General features: G+C 43.5%; 2 protein-coding genes across 2 annotated transcripts; both read left to right on the top strand.

The window, feature by feature from the left end:
* Positions 1-868: 868 nt before the first annotated feature.
* LOC310995028 (zinc-binding protein A33-like) lies at positions 869-2,269 on the top strand (the record flags this gene model as incomplete). The annotated part of the gene is made up of 1 exon (XM_083983957.1): positions 869-2,269. The coding sequence occupies one exon, from the start codon at positions 869-871 to the stop codon at positions 2,267-2,269; it is 1,401 nt and encodes a 466-aa protein (XP_083840083.1).
* Positions 2,270-11,825: 9,556 nt separating this feature from the next.
* dbnla (drebrin-like a) lies at positions 11,826-20,329 on the top strand (the record flags this gene model as incomplete). Its single annotated transcript, XM_083983954.1, has 15 exons — positions 11,826-11,908; positions 11,989-12,044; positions 13,386-13,498; positions 13,657-13,731; positions 14,452-14,595; positions 14,726-14,803; positions 15,480-15,631; positions 15,924-15,978; positions 16,100-16,165; positions 17,311-17,422; positions 17,661-17,921; positions 18,704-18,772; positions 19,660-19,769; positions 19,870-19,933; positions 20,193-20,329. The coding sequence occupies 15 exons, from the start codon at positions 11,826-11,828 to the stop codon at positions 20,327-20,329; spliced, it is 1,575 nt and encodes a 524-aa protein (XP_083840080.1).
* Positions 20,330-21,897: the final 1,568 nt, after the last annotated feature.

Genomic DNA, 21,897 nt, shown 5'->3' with positions numbered 1-21,897 from the left:
TATTGCGTGTAATTTATTTCCCTATAATATGGATGTATAAAATTACACGAGCATTTGGAATCTGAGGTTTTATTTTCCCCACAAAAGTTCTTTATTTTTGCTTATTAAACAATTGCTCCTTTCCACACAAAAATACATGAAAGTAAAGTAAAAGTAACTAAAAATGTGTATCTCTTTATAGGTCTCTATATGTTACACACATCAAGGTATTCACACCCAGGTTTTTCTAAAAGGTAGAGCAATGTTCTGACCACAATTATATCAAGTTTCAAAGCTGTCAGAGCTTGTGTTATTAATCTACGTGATTTTATATGTCTTAACTCCCACACACACGATACGGTTTTTACAAGGAAATGTGTACAGTAGATAACCTTTGTTTCTTACATCCCTATGCACAACAATAATTTATTTATTTATTTATTAAAAAACACATGAAAAGGCCCTTTTCAATGAGGAACGAGCCTAGAACTGCTCCTCTACATTTACCTGAACCGACCTGTTCTTCATTCAGTCACTTATCAAAGCTCCGCCCCCTCACATGACTCACCTGAGATAAACCAGGTTAGTTATTAACACTGAGGACAAAGTCCCAGGAACAACTGTATTGGACTTTGTCAGTCCCAGAGACGCAGACTGAAGAAGAGACGATCAGATTCAGCTTCAGACCAAACCAACAACTTCCTGTGAGTGAGTCCAGCTACAACACTGCTGCTTCAACCTGCTGACACTCCACACACTGAAGGTGAGTTGGACTAAAACCTGGACTCAGAGTCACAGTAAACTTCAGTGAAGTCAGTAGAGGAGGGAGGGGAGCCATGACTGACTCTACTTCCTGTCTGCTGTGTTTTCAGCTTCACTCACAGACTAAATGGCTTCCAGACCAGAGGAGGATCTCTGCTGTGCGGTCTGTACGGAGGTCTTCAGAGATCCTGTTGTTCTGTCCTGCAGCCACAGCTTCTGTAAAGACTGTCTGAAGAGCTGGTGGAAGGAGAAACGAGATCCACTGTGTCCAGTTTGTAAGAGAAGATCTTCAAGAGACCAACCACCTTGTAACCTGGCATTGAAGAACCTGTGTGAGAGCTTCTTACAGCAGAGAGAGCAGAGATCTTCAGGGGCTCTCTGCAGTCTGCACTCTGAGAAACTCAAACTCTTCTGTCTGGACCATCAGCAGCCAGTGTGTCTCATCTGTCTCCATTCACAAACACACAAAAACCACAGAATCAGTCCCATCGATGAAGCTGCTTCACAACTCAAGAAGGAACTTGATGAAACTCTGGAGCCCTTAAAGAAGAAGTTAAAGGGTTTTGAAGAAGTTCAAGTGGAGTTTGGTCAAACAGCAGAACACATTAAGGTCCAGGCCCGACACACAGAGAGGCAGATTAAGGAGCAGTTTAAGAAACTTCACCAGTTTCTAGAAGAGGAAGAGGAGGCCAGGATGGCTGCACTGAGGGAGGAAGAGGAGCAGAAGAGTCAGAGGATGAAGGAGAAGATGGAGGCTCTGAGCAGAGAGATAGCAGCTCTTTCACACACAGTCAGAGCCACAGAGGACGAGCTGAGAGCTGAAGACGTCTCATTCCTGCTCAACTACAAGGCTGCAGTGGAAAGAGTCCAGCAGCGCCCCCTGCTGGAGGATCCACAGCTGGACTCAGGAGCTCTGATAGACCAGGCCAAACACCTGGGCAACCTGACCTTCAACATCTGGAACAAGATGAAGGACATGGTCTCCTACAGTCCTGTGGTTCTGGACCCAAACACTGCTCATCCAGAACTCATCCTGTCTGAAGATCTGACCAGTGTGAGAGGAGGAGATCAGCAGCTTCCTGACAATCCAGAGAGATTTGATGGTTTTATCTACTGTGTCCTGGGCTCTGAGGGTTTTAACTCAGGGACTCACAGTTGGGATGTCCAGGTTGGAGACAATAAATACTGGACACTGGGTGTGTTAGCAGAGTCTGTGCAGAGGAAGGTAGGCAACATATGGTCTGGATTATGGCTGATATGGTTCGATGGAGATAAATACAGAGCAACTTCACCATCAACTCAAGGATGGACTGATCTCCCAGAGCAGAAGAAGCACCAGAGGATCAGAGTGAATCTGGACTTGAACAGAGGAAAACTGTCGTTCTCTGATCCTGATACTAACACACACATACACACCTTCACACACACTTTCACTCAGAAGATGCTTCCATACATTCAGAATAATAACAACCTCCCATTGAAGCTGTTACCAGTGAAGGTGTCAGTGACAGTGGAGCAGAGCAGTTAGAGATAAAGAGGACGATCATCTTTATAATGTTGTTTATTTCTTGAAGGGAAAAGTCATTGAATTGAACCTGTTAAACTGCACCTGTCCTCCTGCTGCCTCATTATTACACTTTTCCTTTTGATCTTCTTTTTTTCATTTGTAAAATATTTTCACTCTTTTTATCTTTATGAATCATTTCACATTACATTTGTTATTATGACTTTGTGTGGAGTGATGAGTTTAAAAATTGCTTAACATTTGATTCTTCTTCTCCAGATGAAAATATGTCAAACAGTAAAAGTGATTCTGGTTTAATTACATACGTGAAAAGTTTGTATCTGTTCATATGAAATGATCTAAAATGTATCAACATGTCAGTTCATCACAAAAGCTGAATGTACATTTATCAACAACATAATAAAATGTTGTCTTGACTTGGATTCATATTCAGGCTCAACTACTAATGATCGTAGCTGCTGCACAGTGATAGGTCGGGTCCGGGCAAATTTATACAATTCTAAATTTACATACTTATGAGGGATTTCACAATACCAGGACTTGTGGATTAGTGTATCAGATAGGTTCGACTACTGGAGCACCGTGGAATGTGAGAATGAGATTCAGGAGGCAAAGGTGAAAATGTAAAAGTAATGCCGGCTTAAGTTAGAAAAAATGAATTGAATAGAGTAGAGTAAACAGATAAATAGATAAACGTATAGATAGATAAATAAATAGTTAAAACAATCCAAACAAAATTCTCTGACAAAAACAATTAAATAGATATTACATACAATAATATCAGGTGAGTATATCTAATTTAGCTAAATATTCTGATTTGGGTGCACTGCACCCTAATAATCTGAATTGTTTTCAACAAAAGGTCCAAGAAAAGCCAAAAGGTGAGTGTAGGTCCAGTGTTCCAGGGATGGAGAAAATGTAAGTCTGGGGAATTGAGGGTAGGTGGAGTTGTGTGACAGGGATGAGTGTGAGGGTGTGGCAGATGCTGGCCTACCACACTGCCCGGTGACCACGGGATATCTGGGGTTCACTTCACTCTACGTCAAGTGGGTGGCTCCATCGCGTCACTTCACTGGAAGGTCCAAACAAACAAAACAAAATCCAAAAGATTAAAAAAAAAAAGAAAACCTGACCTTTCAAAAGACAGGGTCAGAGAAATAGCATCAGTTATTCAGTAATACAGTTTGTCATTCAAACCATGGTAACAAAACAATGAGCAATGATTGCACATCTTGGTCAAACCGTTCCTTTTAAATAACAATTTTTAACAGCTATATTCAGTATGATACAATCATGAACTAGCCTAAATTATTTAAGTGTAAAATAAAACAAAATAATTAATTAAAAACCAATAATTATGCTCACCGACCTCTGTGTTCGGAGGCAACTGGCACAAAATGGCGCTGGTACCCGGTATAGCCACAGGGGTTCTAAAAAAAAAAGTAAACTAATAAAACAAATGTACTTTCGGTAACATTATGTAACCGAGTGTTTAGGGCGCCTATACTGGGTGAATAATAAAATAACAAAAGGACACGAATGGCCGTCTTCAGCGGCAACAGTGCCGTACTTTATTCCTCTCTTCACATGTCAACTTCCGCTCGGCAACAACAACAATACTTCCGGTGACCCCTTCACAATAAAACTACCCATCCTGTGTGATGAATACCTGACGAGTCTACTCAGGGCTGCCACAACAAAAAGATAGGTTACATACCTCCCCCCCTCCAAAAAGAAACGTCCTCGTTTCACACATGAACAGCATCAATTAACAGGTCAAATGTAAGACACATACACCTTCAAACCCTTAAGACGTAACAGTAAAGAGCAGCACATCCTTCCTCACAACCTAACAGTACTGTTTTGAGCCTGCATAATAAAAACAAAAAAACATAGATCCCTATAGGCATTAATCAAACTGCACATACAGATAACCCTTAGCTCTTGAATCAAAAAACCAACAGCATGAGAACCCACCAAGAAAACACAACACTGATTCACACATTATGCATACATTTAAAGTATGACATTCACTGATCAGTAACAAAGTCCTTGAAATGAACAGGCTGCCTCACAGCTCTCCCAAACCGAGACAGCCGTAGTGGGGGCTCACTCGAACCCGTAGCAGACTCTGTCCCTACACCACCAGCGATGAGTGGTTCCTCAGACACATGTAACAGTCCATCGTCCAGCTGTGAGAGGACCGCAGGAGGGGAAGAGCTGCTGGGGGAACCGGGAGGCAGAGGCAGTGTGTATGGCTTCAGCCGATCGTAGTGAACGACCTGCTCATGTCCGTCAGAGTCCAAAGGATAGCCAATGCGATAGGTCAGACCAGCGTCCTCCTGCGAGCCCAACACAGCCAGGATCCTGAACGGGCCCTTCCAATGAGGCGCAAGTTTCATCCGGTCCTCCGTAGGATTACGGAGCCAGACCAGATCCCCCACAGCATAGGGCCTGTGACGAGCTGTTCCATCATGATACAGTTTCTGTTTCTCCCGTGCACAGGTGCTGAACCGTCTGGCAGCACCGAAGGCTGTCTCCAGTTTCTCCACCAAAGAGGTCACGTAGTCCCCTTGAGATGAAAAGACCCCCCAGCGCCCCCGCTGTGATGGCACCAAAACATCCACTGGGACTCGGGCTTCGCGTCCATGAACCAGATAGTATGGAGTGTGACTGGTGCTGGCATGAACAGACGTGTTGTAGGCAAAAGCCACAGATTTCAGGTAGTCGTCCCATTCTCCACCAGTGGCAAGCAAAGCCTTGGCCAGCTGACTAATAAGAGTCCGATTAAAACGTTCAACCATGCCATCTGATTTGGGATTGTAAGGGGCTGTGCGGGTCTTAGTGATCCCCAAAAGTTGACATAGTCTCTGCACAATCTCCGACTCAAACTGCCGGCCCTGGTCGCTGTGAAGCGCCTCTGGGATGCCATGTAGCAGGACATAGTCATCAAACAAACACTGTGCTACTGACTGAGCTGTCTGGTTATGGAGGGCATACAGATTTACAAACTTGGTGAAGTAGTCTTCAACTACTAACACATATCTGTTACCTTTAGAAGTCATTGGCAGTTCTAGAATGTCTGTGGCCACTCTCTGAAATGGTCGGCTTGCTTGAACCCCCCCCATCGGTGCTCTGTGCTTGGGCACCGGGGCCCTGCGGGTTTGACAGGGGATACACTGCTCACACCACTGCTGAATATCTCCAAACATGAATGGCCAGAAATAAGTCTGTCTCGCTCTTTCCCATACTCTGTCTGCTGAGAAATGTGCCGCAATGGGACCTCCATGCAGATGCTGCAGCACCTCTGGGACAAGCGAGGAGGGCACAACCACCTGACAAATCGCATCCCCCATGGTGGGGGAGTTCACCGTCCGACAGAGAAGTCCATTCACAACAGAAAGACGAGGAAATTCAGTCCACAATTTACGCAGCCGCCGAGGCTGACCTCTCATCTGGTCCCGAGGAGGCCGAGAACCATTACTTCCAATCCAGTCCAGTACTCTGCTAGTGTCAGGATCAGCCCGCTGCAGCTCTGCGACGCCAGCTCCATCCTGTGAGAGTGAAGACAAGAAAGACAAGTCATCCGGCTCACTGTTCATGTCCCTATACTGCCCTCCAGTGGCGGCCTCAGCGGCCTGGAGACTGCCGGCTGGTAGGTGCGGCCCAGGGATGTGTGAGGGGGGAGCAGGTGACTCCTGTTCTGAGTCTATGGTGTTGACATGAGCAGCCATTTCCTGTTGATGGCTATCTGTGGCCTCAGACTCATACTCAGGGGGTCTCCGCGAAAGAGCGTCAGCATTAGCATGCTGATGTCCATGTTTGTGTTTCATGACCCAGTTGAAAGGATCCATTTCCAATATCCATCTTGCTCTCCTTCCTGTAGGATCTTTGTCAATGGACATGCCACGCAGGCCCAACAGAGGCTTATGGTCAGTTATAATGGTGAAGGCTGCAGCACCAATGTAATGCCTGAACTGGCGCACAGCCCACACTACAGCCCACAGCTCTCTGTCAAATGTGGACCAACGTTTCTCAGTGGCCGACAGGGACTGACTGGCATACACCACCACTCGTTCAAGTCCATCTTTATCCTGAGCTAACACAGCCCCCACCGCTTCCATGGAGGCATCCGTGTACACTTTAAAGGGGAGGTTGAAGTCCGGCATAGTGACCACAGGGGCAGCGGAGAGCACCCCTTTTAAGTACTCAAAGGCTGCATCACATTCTGTCGTCCACTGGAAAGACACATCTTTACAAGTTAAGCGGTGTAGGGGAGCAGCGCGCTGTGCAAAGTCTCTGACAAAACGGCGGTAGTATGAACAGAGTCCCACAAAAGCCCTCACCTCAGTTGGATTCTTGGGAGTGGGCCAACTCCTCACTTTGTCTGTGTTTCGGGGGTCAGGCTGCAGGCCATGGCGGGACACCACATGTCCCAGGAACACTACATGGTCTCTAGCGAGGTGGCACTTTTTAGGGTTAAGTCTGAGGCCAGCTGCCTGAATCCTGGAGAAAACCTCGCGGAGGCTGCAAAGATGGTCCTCAAACGTAGGGCTGTATATCAGGACATCGTCGAGATACACCATACACACCTGCCAGGGAAGTCCCCTCAGCACCAGCTCCATCATACGCTGAAACGTTGCAGGTGAGTTGGTGAGGCCCATCGGCATCGACCGCCACTGGTAGAGACCCCGGCCGGTGGTAAAGGCTGTCTTCTCGCGGTCTTCTTCTGCGACCTCCACTTGCCAATAGCCGTTCGAGAAATCTAAGGTGCTAAACCACAGGGAGCCGGCCAGTGCATCTAACGTGTCATCCACTCTGGGGAGAGGATGACAGTCTTTCACAGTTACACTGTTCAAGCGGCGATAGTCAATGCAAAATCTCCACTCACCGTTCTTCTTCTTAACAAGAACGACAGGTGAGGCCCAGGGGCTGAAGCTTCCCTCTATCACCCCATCCTCCAATAGGGCCTCCACCTGCCTATCAATTTCCTCCTTCTTGTCCGGAGAGGCACGATAGGCCCGCTGTCTTACAGGAGGATGGTCGCCTGTTTTGATGCTGTGCTTGATGAGGGTGCATTTACCAGCCACTCCTTTTGTCATGTTGAATATCTCCTGGTGCTCTGCCAGCAGAACAGCTATTTTTTCTTTTTGCTGCTGGCTGGCAGGAGACTCTTGCAGGGACACCAAGGGCAGTTCAGTGGATGAAATAGCAGAGACTGTCTTGACCGGAGCATGTGTGAGTGGCACAATCTCTGATTCGTCCACAGAAAAAAACTCCCCCAGATGTGTCCCCTCTCTCAGTGTAATGTCCTGATGTGTGGGATTTAACACACGGGCCAGTGTAACCCCTTTCTTCACAGAGGTTACCGCATGAGCCACCACACACTCACATTTGTTCTGGATGTTGGGCTTTAAATAGCCCACAAAGTCAGGAGACTGGTCCACGGGCCTGGTCGGTGTCACACAGACCGGCACCAGCATTTCACTGAGGGGGGGCAGTGTCGTGGCAGTGGTTATAGAAACGTTGCAACACTCTGGAATCAAGTCTTTTCCACACAGGAGCGGGACGATCGTGTCCCATAGCTGCAGTGTGCCATGAGCATAATCCAGAAGGGCACGGTTTGGAACCAGAAAGTCCAGGCCCAGCAGGGCTGTCTGTGTGGACCCCCGAAGCACGTGGAACACATGCTGCCAAGAATTATTTCCCAGATGTAACGTGGCTGTTATGGTCCCCAAGGTATCCAGCATCTGTCCATTCACAGCCCGTGCAGCAACAAAGTCAGCTTTTAGGGGGCGCTTGTGCAGTGTTGGAACTGTTTTGCGGAAGTCAGCACTTATAAATGACTCTGTTGCACCTGAGTCCACCAGGATGTTGACTTCAGTCCCTTCAATGCTCCCCCTCACATAGGAGGTGTGCTGCTGCCCTTTAGTGTACTGTGTCAGTGTATTAATTGTGGGGGAAGTACCTGTTTCTTCCTCCAGGGGGCCCATAGGGGATGTAGCTGATGTCTGGGCCGCAACACCAGCTACACCTCTTTTCCCGACTGATTGGAGGTGTCTTCCCTTCTGGGCGAGAGGAACCGTACTCCTCGGCGTCTCTGTGTGTCATCATTAAAGGGGCCCCTGGGAGGTCGAGGACCACGCCAGGTTGGAGAGGGCGCTCTATCATCATAGGTAGCACGGGGAGGCGGTCTGTCCCCGGGGCCCCCCTCTGCTCTCTGCTCAGGCCAGCGACGGTCCGGTGACCGCCCTCTCGGGTCGACCCGAGGGCGACGTGACTGGCAGCCCTGTTCCCCACACACACACTGACAACCTGGGGAAGAGGTTCTCCACTCATCCCTCCAGCTATTGACTCTCAGACGCTTATTTTCTTCCGTCATACGTCTCATCTCCAGCCTCATTTCTCTCATGTCCTCAGTAAGTCTCTCTATAGCTTTGTACGCACCTCCTCCATCCGAAATGGAGTGCACCATGGCAGTTGCACTCCCCCCAGGGGAAGCGTGACGTGCTTGGATGTTAACATAGTCCAGTTTCAAAGTCTCTCTGGCCATTTCACATCGGGCAGCAATGATCAGGGCCTCCTCCAAGTCAGTAGCGCCCTGCTCGTGACATTTAGCTCGCAGAGTTGGGTCAAGCCCCGCCAGGAACCTCCGAAATTTCTCCTCTTTTTGGGCTATGTCACCATAACCTGGGAAGGCTTCTTGCACTAGCTGGCTTATGTCTGCTGCATAAACGTCCAAGCTCTCCCCTGGAGCGCGGGGGCGAGCAGAGAGGTTAGCCCTGAAACAATCTAGAAAATGTCTCTGTCCAAAAGCCTCAAGCAGCTTCTCTTTAACCGCAGGATAATCAGCCTGAACGACCGCTGGCAGGCTGTCCCACAAGAGAAAAGCAGCCTTGGTCAGCCGTGTTGGCAAAAGTCTCACCAGTTCAAAGTCATAGTCATCGCTGGTGCCTCCCACGAGCGCCCTCACAGCCACTTCATACTGTCGGGCCCAGCAGGGGAAACTTTGCTTGTCTTCTCCGGTGAAGGGCGGCGGGAGTTCGATCCTCACTCCGCTGGCTAATGGCCTCTCACCGCGTCGCTCTCTGTCACGCAGTGGGTCCTGGTCAAACTTCCACATATTTGCAGCTTCAGTCGTTTTGTTTCTTGGAACCGAGCTAATTAATAACCGCGAAGTGCAGGTCTGACGACACGGCATACACGTTATGCTAATTACACTTGAGCAGCTAAGCTAACGATGCTAGCGGTAGCTAGCCACTTAGCTAAACTTCGGCGAACTGTTTCGGCGGTCGTTAACGCTTGCTATCCACGTAGGGAAAATCCCACCGCTGCCACCAATGTAACCGAGTGTTTAGGGCGCCTATACTGGGTGAATAATAAAATAACAAAAGGACACGAATGGCCGTCTTCAGCGGCAACAGTGCCGTACTTTATTCCTCTCTTCACATGTCAACTTCCGCTCGGCAACAACAACAATACTTCCGGTGACCCCTTCACAATAAAACTACCCATCCTGTGTGATGAATACCTGACGAGTCTACTCAGGGCTGCCACAACAAAAAGATAGGTTACAATTACAAGGGAACACATAGTTTGTGGATTATGCCTTTACCTTGCTGCAGTAACAGAGGAGGGGGAGGAGTTGTCCACACACAGACACACAGAGGAGAGCTGGGAACAACCATAGACTGTAAAAAGAAGGGAACAACAGCTAAGCGCTAGCAGACAAGCTAACGGTAAGAGCCAACAGCAGTAACGGGCTACAGTAGTAACGGCTAATGGCAGTAACGGCTAAAAACAACAGCCGTTACCTACCGTATCATTAACTCGCTTTCTGTTGCTTTTTTTTTCAGCAAACACTCGCCGGCAGCTCGTTTACCTTCAGTAGACTCCGTTTTCACTGAATTTGTCGTTTTCTTCCTTTCTTTCTCACTTGGCTCACTTCTCAAAACTCTGCTCCAACCTGATGCTGTCTGTGTCTGTGACCATAGATGCCGCATTGGCTGTGGAGCGACGTGCCTACAGCGCCGCCATATTGGAACAGGACTGACAGAGGCAGCAGTACATGCAGCTATGGGGAAAAGAGGAACTCCTCAACCTTGAATTTGCTGAATTTTGGATCGATTTCCAAACGGTTTGATTTGTTAAAAACGTCAGACATGTAGGTATGTTACAGGACTTGGATATTTTAAATATAATATGTCTGTGACTGACACACACACAACACACTCGAAACAAACCGGTGGGCGGGGCTTAACTGTGTATACAGTTCTCTGATTGGCCAATCTGACCTGATGCATTCAGGGGACAGAAAACATGGGAAAATTCGATACTGGACGAGAACATTATGCAGTTTTCTTATTCAACTAAACGATTAATAATACATTAATTTCCATTTCTTTTCTTTTCTAATTTATTTATATAGCCTAATATATTAAAGGGGTTACACTGAGCAACAAACAAGAGAATAGGAAGACAAGACAGTTGACATTATAATGTTCATTTTGCACCAGTTGAAGCTCAAACCCACAACTTCTGCAACCAAATTGGCAAGTGGCAACTCAGTGGCTTCATAAATTGAGTAAGACATTCACTGTCATGCAGGCAGATTTGAAACCAAAAATAGTTATCAAGACAAAAATCTGAAAATACACATATTGCATTTGAGACAGCACAGAGATGTAGTAATTTGTTTTTTAAAAGGATTGATTTGCTCCATAAATGAATAACTGATGTTTAAAGGCATAGTTCAACATTTTTGGCAAATTGGTAATCCCTATCATAGCAGTACGTTACCTTTAATTGTCGGTGCAAGCTATTTTTAGAACAGTGGAGCAGAGCCGTGAGCTGCTCAGAGCTACGCTACGGAGGCTCATGATGGGATTTCTTGGTTTCCCTCATCAAACTCATCAAATACACAATCCAACAACTCCACAACGCTCTGGTGGACAAGTTGTGACCTGCACATTCAGAAACCTGCAGTGAAGAGTTACATCAGAGGCCCCTCCTCCACCCCACCTGCTGCAGGAGGAGCTTGTTGTCCAATGGGGAAGTGAGTTTATTTTTTGCTGCTTCCTGCAAAAACACGTCCACTGAGTCAGACAGAGATCAAATATATGACACACACACATGATCGTGGGAATCGAACAAAGTCAGAATAGAATCAAATGTGTTCATGACATCACAACAGATCTGATGTGAGCGACTGCACCTGAACACATCATGAACTATCAGGTGATACCTCCTCTTCTTCCTCTATCTTCTCTGCTTTTTGTGCACAACAAACATGAATAATCCCACACACACACTCACAGTCACACACTCTCACACACACACACTGATCAGAGGACACGCCCAGGACTCTCATGAATACGTGTGTTTTCTCCGATGGAGGGAGGAACTCTGTCAGAATGTGGTTCATCAGGTTTGGGTTTTCTTCCCCAACTGGTTCTGAACTCTTCAGACTTCACACTCACTTCTCCTCCGTCACACACACACACACGCACACACACAGCTGGACTTTTCTGTGTGGGTGAGGAGACCTAGCTGGACCAACATGGCGGTGAACCTGAGTAAGAACGGTCCTGCTCTCATGGCCGCCTACAAGGAGGTGGTGGACGGCAAGTCGGACACAAACTGGTGAGTTTTTAATTTAGAAAACAACAGGTGCACACTCCACTTCCTGTTTATCTGAATCACCTTTTCCTCTCTGTTCCCAGGGTGCTGTTCACCTACGAGGGAAACAGCAACGACATCCGACTGGCAGAGAAAGGAGGTGAGAGATGATGTCATCAGACTGAGACAGCAGGTGGTGGACGTTGTAAAGTTATTAAGTTATTAAGTTTTAAAGTTGAAGCTGTTTCACCTGCAGCTTCATTCAGACTCACAGAAAACAGGAAGTGGAGAGATAAAGTCGACCAATTAGGAGAGAGACACATAGAAACTGATGGACGACTTGCTACCAACTTTAAATTATGATTATAATATGACTTTTAATGTGTGTTATATATTATAATTATTGACCCTGAGTCATTAGTGCTTCAGTAAAACTGTGCTCCTGATTAGCATTAGCATTAGCTTCTGTTAAAACCTTCTGCAAACCAAACAAACAAGGAAACCCTTTCATTTACAGGCCGCTATAACTACGTGATAATGTCAAGAAATTACAAGTAATTGTGTCAAAATGTCTAGAAATAGCCTAGAAATGGCGTTCAGTTTTATATAAGCCAGGAAATAACGATTGATTGCATAGAAAAAGCCCAGAAATATCGGTCAATTGCAAAGACTTGGTGGAGAAAAAAGCATGAAAAGCACGTGTAATCTTTTACTTTTATGGAAAACATGACATTACTATGAAGTTGTTTGTTATTTCTTGGCTATTTCTTGACATTATCACGTAATTAATTGTTATTTCTTGGCTATCTCTTCACATTATCATGTAATTAGCGGCCTGTAAATTAAAGGGTCACCGCAAATAACTATTTGCATCCGTCAGGTCTTTTTCTCATCAACACTGTGTCACGGCTGAACAAACCAACAGGTCAAAAGTCAACAACAGTTTATGAACTGATGAATGATGATTTTACTGCAGACAGTAGAATAGAAAGATGAAGCTGGAATAAAAAGAGTTTAGTTTGATCTGAAATACATATTTTAACTCACATAAAGACACCGGTCACAACTAGTAAAAAACATAACACATCATAGCTGTAGATTCGTGTTAGGTACTCACTGGTTTAAAAAAAAATGTTCAAACAAGCAGCACTTCATGGACTCATTACTCAATCAGAGGTGCTCTTTAGAGAGGGATATATATAAAAACAGAGAGAAACTCCAAGGCACTGTCTCTTTAAAGTTTAAACCAATAAAATGCCTTTATTTATCTGGCATTGTCACAATATATTGAAAATAACTGCAACGCATTTCAGCATCAAGACTTGATCAGTTTGACTCCCTGATGAAGGCTTGATGCTGAAACGTGTTGCAGTTATTTTCAATATATTGTGACAATGGCAGATTAATAAAAGCATTTTATTGATTTAAAGAGACAGAGCCTTGGAGTTTCTCTCTGTTTTTACTCACTGGCTTGTTGGTGTGTGTGTGTGTGTGTGTGCAGCCGGCGGTCTGGAGGAGATGGTGGAGGAGCTCAGCAGTGGGAAGGTGATGTACGCCTTCTGTCGAGTCCCAGACCCAAACTCTGGTCTGTCCAAGTTCGTCCTCATCAACTGGGTGAGACACACACACGCACACACACACACACACACACACACACACACACACACACACACACACACACACACACACACACACACACACACACGTTTCTGCCTGTATTTACCTGTGTGTGTGTGTGTGTGTGTGTGTGTGTGTGTGTTCCTGCTCATCAGACAGGTGAAGGAGTGAAGGATTCTCGTAAAGGACTCTGTGCGAACCACGTCAGCTCTATGGCCAACTTCCTGAAGGTCAGACTCACTTTATTATTATTTGACCTTTTGACCCTCTCTTGACCTGTTTATTGTAAAAAAAAAAAAAAATAGATAAAATATTTAAAAAAAAGAAGAATTTTTAAGCTAATGATCTCATTATTATTAAAAAATGTTACATACACAAGTGTCGGTATGCTTAACTCCCCCCTTTTGTTCAACGTGTGTGTTTCTTTTTATCATGTTTTATATCATACAGGGCTGTCGATCAATGAAAATATCTTGTCGTGGTGGATAATTGCAAACTAATCATGTCTAAATGAACATTAAAGTGATATTTTAATAATGGACGAACCTGCTGCTTTATTCAAATGGAACTTTATTATACATGAACCCATTCAATTGCAATTTGTACCATGGGACCACGGATGGAAACTAGCTTTCTAGCTAAATCTGGCATATTTACATCAAATAATTGTTTTTGTATGTTCATGAATATGTGGAGTCCCATTTCAAATAAACTAATAAAAATAAATAAATAAATAAATGCAAAATTAAACCCTGTATGGCAAATAATACATGACAAAATAAATGATTAACCCATTTTTATAAGATAGCCTATGTAAAATAAAAGCACAGAATAAATAACACATATTGGTAATTGGTTATAGAATATTTACAGTAAAACGAGTTTTGCAGATTCAACAAAACGTATGTAGGTTAAATAAATGTTGATAATGTTAAACGTTGTGTTGCCAGGGCGCCCACGTGACCATCAACGCCCGCGGCGACCAGGACGTGGAGCCGGACGCCGTCCTGTCCAAAGTGGCCAAAACGTCCGGAGCGAACTTCAACTTCCACAAACAACAGAACGAGTTCAGAGACGTTCCCCGAGGACCGGTGGTGAGGACACACACACACACACACACACACACACACACACACACACACACACACACACACACACACACACACACACACACACACACACACACTGATGAGTGTGGTGTCTGACTGGTCCTCTGGTCCTCAGGGTTCAGTCTACAGGAAGGTCAACGCCGTGGAGGAGATTCAACAAACACAGAAGGACGACTTCTGGAACCAGACTCAGGTTCTTCTTTATGTTCTTCTTCGTCTTCTCCTTCTTCATCTCTTTCTTCTTCTCCTTCGTCTTCGTCTTCTCCTTTGTTTTGTTTTTTCAAATTTTTTAGTGAAAAAGTACAAAAATAAACAATACTGGCATTTTTCATAGTGCATAGTACCATAAGTGTCAAGGGAATGCCAGATGAACATCATTCAACATTAGTGAAAGTTAACTCACAATAGGAACATACACATTAGTGCTTCAAAAGAATACATTTAGAGCAGTAAAAAAATAAAATTAAAATAAACATCTCAAAATAAATAGTCAAAAATAAAGTAAATATAAAATAGAATAAACATTGATTTCATAAGGGGGATTCAAATCAATTTTAGTGATTTCGTGTACAATTTAAATTCATACATGAAGACAATACATTTGGGGGATGACTTCATAACTCTATTCTTGTGGATGAAAAATTTTGCTAGACAAAGAATTAAATTGCAACAGAGTTCATCATATTTGTTTTGTAAGATCATACCAAAAGTGACATCATCACGAGAGATAGCGACTTCTTCTCCTTCTTTCTCTCCTTCATCTTCATCCTCTTCCTATTCTTCTCCTTCGTCTTCTTCATCAAACCCGAGTATGTGTAGTTCACTAACATGGGACATCTTCCTCTCCTCCTCCTCCTCCTCCTGGTCAGAGGGACGAGGAGGTCCGTCGACGGGAGGAGCAGAAACGAGCGCAGGAGGAGCGACAGAAGGTGGAGAGAGAGAGGAAGGAGCTGGACGAGACACAGAGGCGAGAGAGGGAGAAGAGGGAGAGAGAGAGAGGCCAGCAGATCGAACAGGAGAGGTGAGCGTCCAGAATCACAGGGTGGGGAAGGGGGTCCCTGAACGTACCATGGCCACTGGAGCCCATGTTACGTAATTAAGCCTAATTCTGGTCAAAGACACAAAGATGTTCAGTTTATTATCACATAAACAATTTTTTAAAAATTGCATCAGTGTTCAGATCTCTCCTTTATTATTTTTGCATAACAATTATTTAGTTGATTGGCAAATTACCAAATGTGTTCCCAATTGACTCAACCGATCCATAAATGAACTAAAGAGTCAAAAGGATTGTATTATTTATTGTGTGTTAGGATCACTCAGAAGCAGAAGGAGGAGGAGGAACGAGAGCGGGAGCAGCAGAGGAGGGTGAGAGTATATCAATAACGTGTATCGTAACGTCTAACGTGTATCAATCCGCCGCTGTAAATAGTCCCTAAACGCAGCAGCAGCAGCCTTCACTGTGTCAAACCTCATGTGTCTGTTCCAGAACGAGATGCAGTCAGATAACAGGAAGACGGGAATCAACGCTGCTGCGTCGGTGCAGAAAGCTAACGTAAGGTCAAAGGTCACACTAGTGAGTTAAGAATGATGTCATCATGTTGAGGTGTTTCCTAGTAAACGATTATAGATTATGACAAATCTGAAATATCAACTATTCGAACAAAATACTTAAAATTCACAATTCCCCCAAAGTGTAAAGATCCCTCAAGTTAATTAATAAAAAGAAGATTTAAATTTGTTGTAGAAAACTGTTACATTTGAAAAACGAACGTGGAGGCGACAGAGCAGCTGTTTTACAAAAGTGGAAATCTCTCCACGACTTTGTATCATCCAGTTCCAGAAACATCGACTTCTGGTCCTTTCAAAACATGCAAATAGGAGTAATCCTCAAAGATTTTTTAGAAAAAGAAGAATTTTTAAAGGGATAGTTCAACATTTTGGCAAATTGACCCATTGCCATAATCTCTATAGTCATAGCAGTAGATTCGTTACCTTTAATTGTCGGTGCAAGCTATTTTTAGAACGGCGGAGCAGAGCCGCGAGCTGCTCAGAGCTACGCTACGGAGGCTCATTATGGGATTTCTTGGTTTCCCTCATCAAACAGAACATTACCAGACGGAGTTGTTTTAGAGGTAAATTCAGAGACTGCTTGATGAAAAACTGTCCCTGAAGGCAACGTGCATCAGTGGTTTTGCATGTATTTACCTCTAAAACAACTCTGTGTGGTAACGTTGTGTTATTATCTCATAGCGTGGTGAATGTGCAGCTCACAACTTGTCCACCAGAGCGTTGTGGAGTTGTTGGATTGTGTATTTGATGAGTTTGATGAGGGAAACCAAGAAATCCCATGAGCCTCCGTAGCGTAGCTCTGAGCAGCTCACGACTCTGCTCCGCTGTTCTAAAAACAGCTTGCACCGACAATTAAAGGTAACGAACCTACTGCTATGACTGTAGGGATTATGGCAATGGGCCAATTTGCCAAAATGTTGAACTATCCTTTTAAGCTAATTATCTCATTATTATTTAAAAAATATATACCTAGACAAGTGTCAATATTCTAAACCTCCACCCTCATGTCTTGCTCCTATAAAAATGAACTGTCTTTGTTACAAAAATGTCTGAAACAAATAACTAATCCCCATGAAAATAAACTTTACGTAAATTTAACGTATTTTGTTCAACGTGTGTGTTCAACAGGAGGCGCGGTCGCTCATCTCCCAGAGGTCGTTCAACCCTCGAGACGTCTTCAAGCAGAAGGAGCAGAGCTTCGACGGCGGCGACAGAGCACCGCCCGCCGCGCAGCGACCAGGTAAACAACTCGCACGGACACACACACTCAGGGACCACAATGAAAATAAGCCGATGGCTTTTTTGTGTTTTAAATCTATCTATCTATCTATCTATCTATCTATCTATCTATCTATCTATCTATCTATCTATCTATCTATCTATCTATCTATCTATCTATCTATCTATCTATCTATCTATCTATCTATCTATCTATCTATCTATCTATCTATCATCTATCTATCTATCTATCTATCTAGGGAAGCTGAAGAGTCCCTTCATGTCCCAGAAGTCCTTCCAGACAGAAACGCCAGCTGAGCATCACCAGCGTCCTGCAGCTCCGGTTGCCGTGGCAACACCCGCCGTGGCTCCGCCCTCTCCGGTCGCCGTGGCTCCGCTCTCTCCGGTCGCCGTGGCACCGCCCTCTCCGGTCGCGCCTGCCTCACCTGTGGTGTCGTACTCGCCTGCTGCGGCCCTGTTGCCCCCGGTGACCACAGACTCGCCTGTTCACCATGAAGCAGGTCAGACACACAACGACAAAACCTCCAACACAGCGTCATGACTTGATGACATCACAATGGATTTACATATTGAACTTCTTTTAGCCTCCTGACTTGGGAATGGCACATCAATATAATTCCCTTCACTTATATGATATTCATTCACTCCCAATGAGAGGAAGCTTTCCTCCCAGAATCCTCCTTGTTTGAAGAATAGCTAGAGTAGCTAAACCTAAAAAGTGATGAAGTTAAAGTCAACTTTATTGTCTATTCTACAACGTGTACAGGACATACAGGTGATTAAAATTATATTTCTCTCAGACCCTCAGTGCAGACAATAAACAGTCTATAAATGTAGAATATATAGAGGCATATAAAACTAAACTAGCAAGAAAAAGAAAACATACATTCAAAGAAATTACATAGAAGGCAGAAGTTGTTGAAATTGCATGTTTTTTTTTCTCAAGAAATTTCTGGTTGGTCATGATAGGTTTTGTAAAAGGATAGCTCATGCACTTCTTTGCACTAAAACAAAGGGAAAAGTTTCAGGTTCTTATTAGGACATAATGCTTTTATTTTACCGGTTCAGCCCACTTCATGTGGCTACTGAACTAAAAACAACAACCTCTGAGCCACCTCTCTCTGGTTGTTACTTGTTCGTCGAGCCCAACCTCGGCCTCACACACACACACACAAGACTCGGCGGTTTTGACTTTCACAACAACAGTTTCTGACTCACAGCTGCAGCCTGATCAGGTGAATCATCGTCACCGTGACTCAGTGTCTCTGTTGTTTCTCCACAGACGAGGTGGAGGACGAGGAGGGGGAGTGGTCTGACGAGTTCGAGGACGACGCAGAGGAGGCGGCTCCTGGTACGACACCTGATCTGTCAATCAATCAATTACTTAACCTGATTAAAGGGGACGTATTATGTAAATATCACTTTTTGAAGGCTCATTAACATATATGTGGATGTTTGTTTTGCCTTCTGGCCCCAAAAATGTGAGAAATGACGAAAAAATCAGTCATTTTCAGGCTCCCTAGGTTGAAATCCATGTGGTTTTATGAGCCGTTCCTGCTGTTGTCTCACAATGATGTCATTAGTTTTCAAATTTGCATAATCCCACCCCTACCTGTGAGTACAGGTACCTGTAGAGGGGGCGTGGCCTGGTGAGCAGTGGTTAATTTGCATTTAAAGGGACAGGCACTGAAACCAGCCGTTCTGAACAGGGCTGTTATGAGTGGATGAAAACAGCTGTGATGTTTGATCCTTGGTGTATTTTGACCGAAGCATGTCTCAGATATGTCTTTAAGACACCTGGGAACTATTTTAATTTGTGTAAAAGGGGCAGAGTATGTCTCCTTTAAGGCTTTTAGGTGCTGAACTGAACTATGTGACAGATGTTGAACATTTCATTGATTCACCTCCTGAAATCAGAGGATCTGTTTGTTTTGGTAACACTTTATAATAAGTACACACTATTAATCATTAGTTAAGCATTAATAAATACTGAATTCTTCATTTATAACACATGAATACTCATTAGTATGTAGTTTATAAACACAGTTACTGCTGATCAATGATGAGTAGCCTAAAACATTTTTTCTGTGTTTATAAACTAGCCTACAAACTAATGAATATTCATGTGTTATAAATGAATTCAGTATTTAATGCTTAACTACTTATTATGAAGTGTTACCGTTTGTTCTCTCTCTGTCGCATCATTAACGTCACTATGGACCTGATGCTGCTCCACAGCGGAGTATCGGCCTCACACCGACCTGTATCAGGCCGAGGAGCCAGCGGAGACGGACATGAGCCTGTATGAGAACATTTACGAGGAGCAGCAGCAGCAGCAGCAGAACACAGTGAGTCTGAGCACAAAAGTTCACAGTTTAATAATTATCAACTTTAAATTTAAAAAAAGTGGTGATGATGTGAAATATTTTGATTTGTGTCAAACATGAGGAGCAGCCGGCCGAGACCAACGGAGAGAACATCCGCGCCAAAGCTCTCTATGACTACCAGGCTGGTATGTTGTAAACACACACACTTATTTGGGGTGTTATGGGGACTAGGAGAGCAGGGAATCGAACCACCGATCTGTGGCAATGTCAGGTTTGTCATAAGCACCACCTGGTGGACGTGTAAAGGAATGGAGGATATAGTCATAGACTATAGTGACAACAAGACAGATGTGCATGTGCAGATTGCAGATGTGCACATGCATCTGTTATTGTTAGTTTATATAATTTGTATTTTATATTTTGTTTTTCTTTTCCACTCCACAGCCGACGACTCTGAGATCACCTTCGACCCCGATGACATCATCACGGAGATAGAGATGCTGGACGAGGGCTGGTGGAGAGGCTACGGACCTGACGGACACTACGGCATGTTTCCCGCCAATTACGTGGAGCTTCTTTAATGTTCATCTTCTTATGTCATGATGTCACATTACATCTCAAAGCTCAGGAGGAAGTGGGAAGGGAAGGTTTTCCATGGAATAAACTTGTTTCTCATGTCTTAGTTCAAATACTGTGTAACATCATGTCTGGGTTCAGAATGTCTGTTAATATCAAATGTTAGTAAATGAATTATCTCTTGACAAACACATTTTATAGTTTATGTTACTAGTGGTGATAAAATACAATACTTCAACTGACACCGTACAAAAAAAATCATCTGTTATCTTTTAATTAATTCAAGAAAAGAGGAGAAATTTCAGTACAAATGAACGTTAATTAAAGCAATAATGTGTAGTTTTTCAGCCTTAAGGTAGCCTAATGTTTCTGAACTCATTAAAGTGGTAGAAAAACAGTTAATAGGATGAATCGTGCCACTGCTGCAGTCTGAGTGGGGTCGCATGGGATTGTTGAGAGTGCCGTTGCCGGTACGACTAATCCTATTTACTGTTTTTCTGCCACTTAAATGCATTTAGAAACATTATTTTAAGGTCGAAAAACTACATAGTGTTGCTTTAAATCACAAGTTAAACTCACAATCAGAGAATTTTTACAGTGAAATTAGTCCTGCAGTTTTAACATATATATGGTAAATAAAACACATTTAAATTGAATAAATGTTCAAAATGTAAAATATAACTAGGACACAACTATTCCTGTAATATTTTGTACTCTATTTATTTATATTTTATATTTTTTCACTTCCTACATTGGATTCCCTTTTTTTTTTTTTTTTTTCCAATGAGCTTTATTGAAAACAGCTGTACATATAAACAGATGTACAAAGAACAGGGTTGCACGTACAATTATACAATAGAACATCAGACAGGTGCTCCAATATCTATCAGTAATCATAAATAATAAATAAATCACAATAAAATAAGGTAATTATTAGCAATGTTAGTAAACATTCAATCAAAGGAAGGATAATAAATAAATGAACAAATAATATCACAGACGAAAAATAAATAAAAAAATAGAAAAAGGAAAGAAAAGGGGACAGAATGTAAAAGCTTTATTCTTTGAAAAATCTCTCGTAAATATCTATGGATGTGATGCTTTGTTTAGTGTCAATTAGTGTAAGGGATTTCATGTATTCTTTGAACTCATGCAAGAAACCTCTAAAGTTGGGTGAAGTTTTGGAGTATTTGCATTTATGTATGTGAAATTTGCCATACAAAATGAGTAGGTTTGTAATAAAGGTGATGTCATTTTCTTCATGGGCAAAAAACATAATCACACTTTTACAGTCAATTATAATGTTTATCTTGATTTTACACACTATATATTGTTCAAGTTGAGTCCAGAAATTGATGGATTGAGCACAGTGGAAGAACAAATGTGTTAAGGATTCTGGTTCCGTATTGCAAAAACTGCATTTGTTTTCAATATCTAAAAATTTAGAGAAATATAAATTTGTTGGATATATAGTGTGTAAAATTTTGATGTGAACCTCTTTTATTTTATTGGAAATACAAAACTTATAAGGCAAAGTCCAGGCCTTCTTCCAGTCAGATGTTATCCCAAAATG

Source organism: Trachurus trachurus (genome assembly GCF_905171665.1).
Source record: "Trachurus trachurus genome assembly, chromosome: 12".
NCBI classification, from domain to species: Eukaryota; Metazoa; Chordata; class Actinopteri; order Carangiformes; family Carangidae; genus Trachurus; species Trachurus trachurus.
The sequence above is the reverse complement of the archived record's forward strand: the minus strand, read 5'-3'. Positions and strand labels throughout refer to the sequence as shown.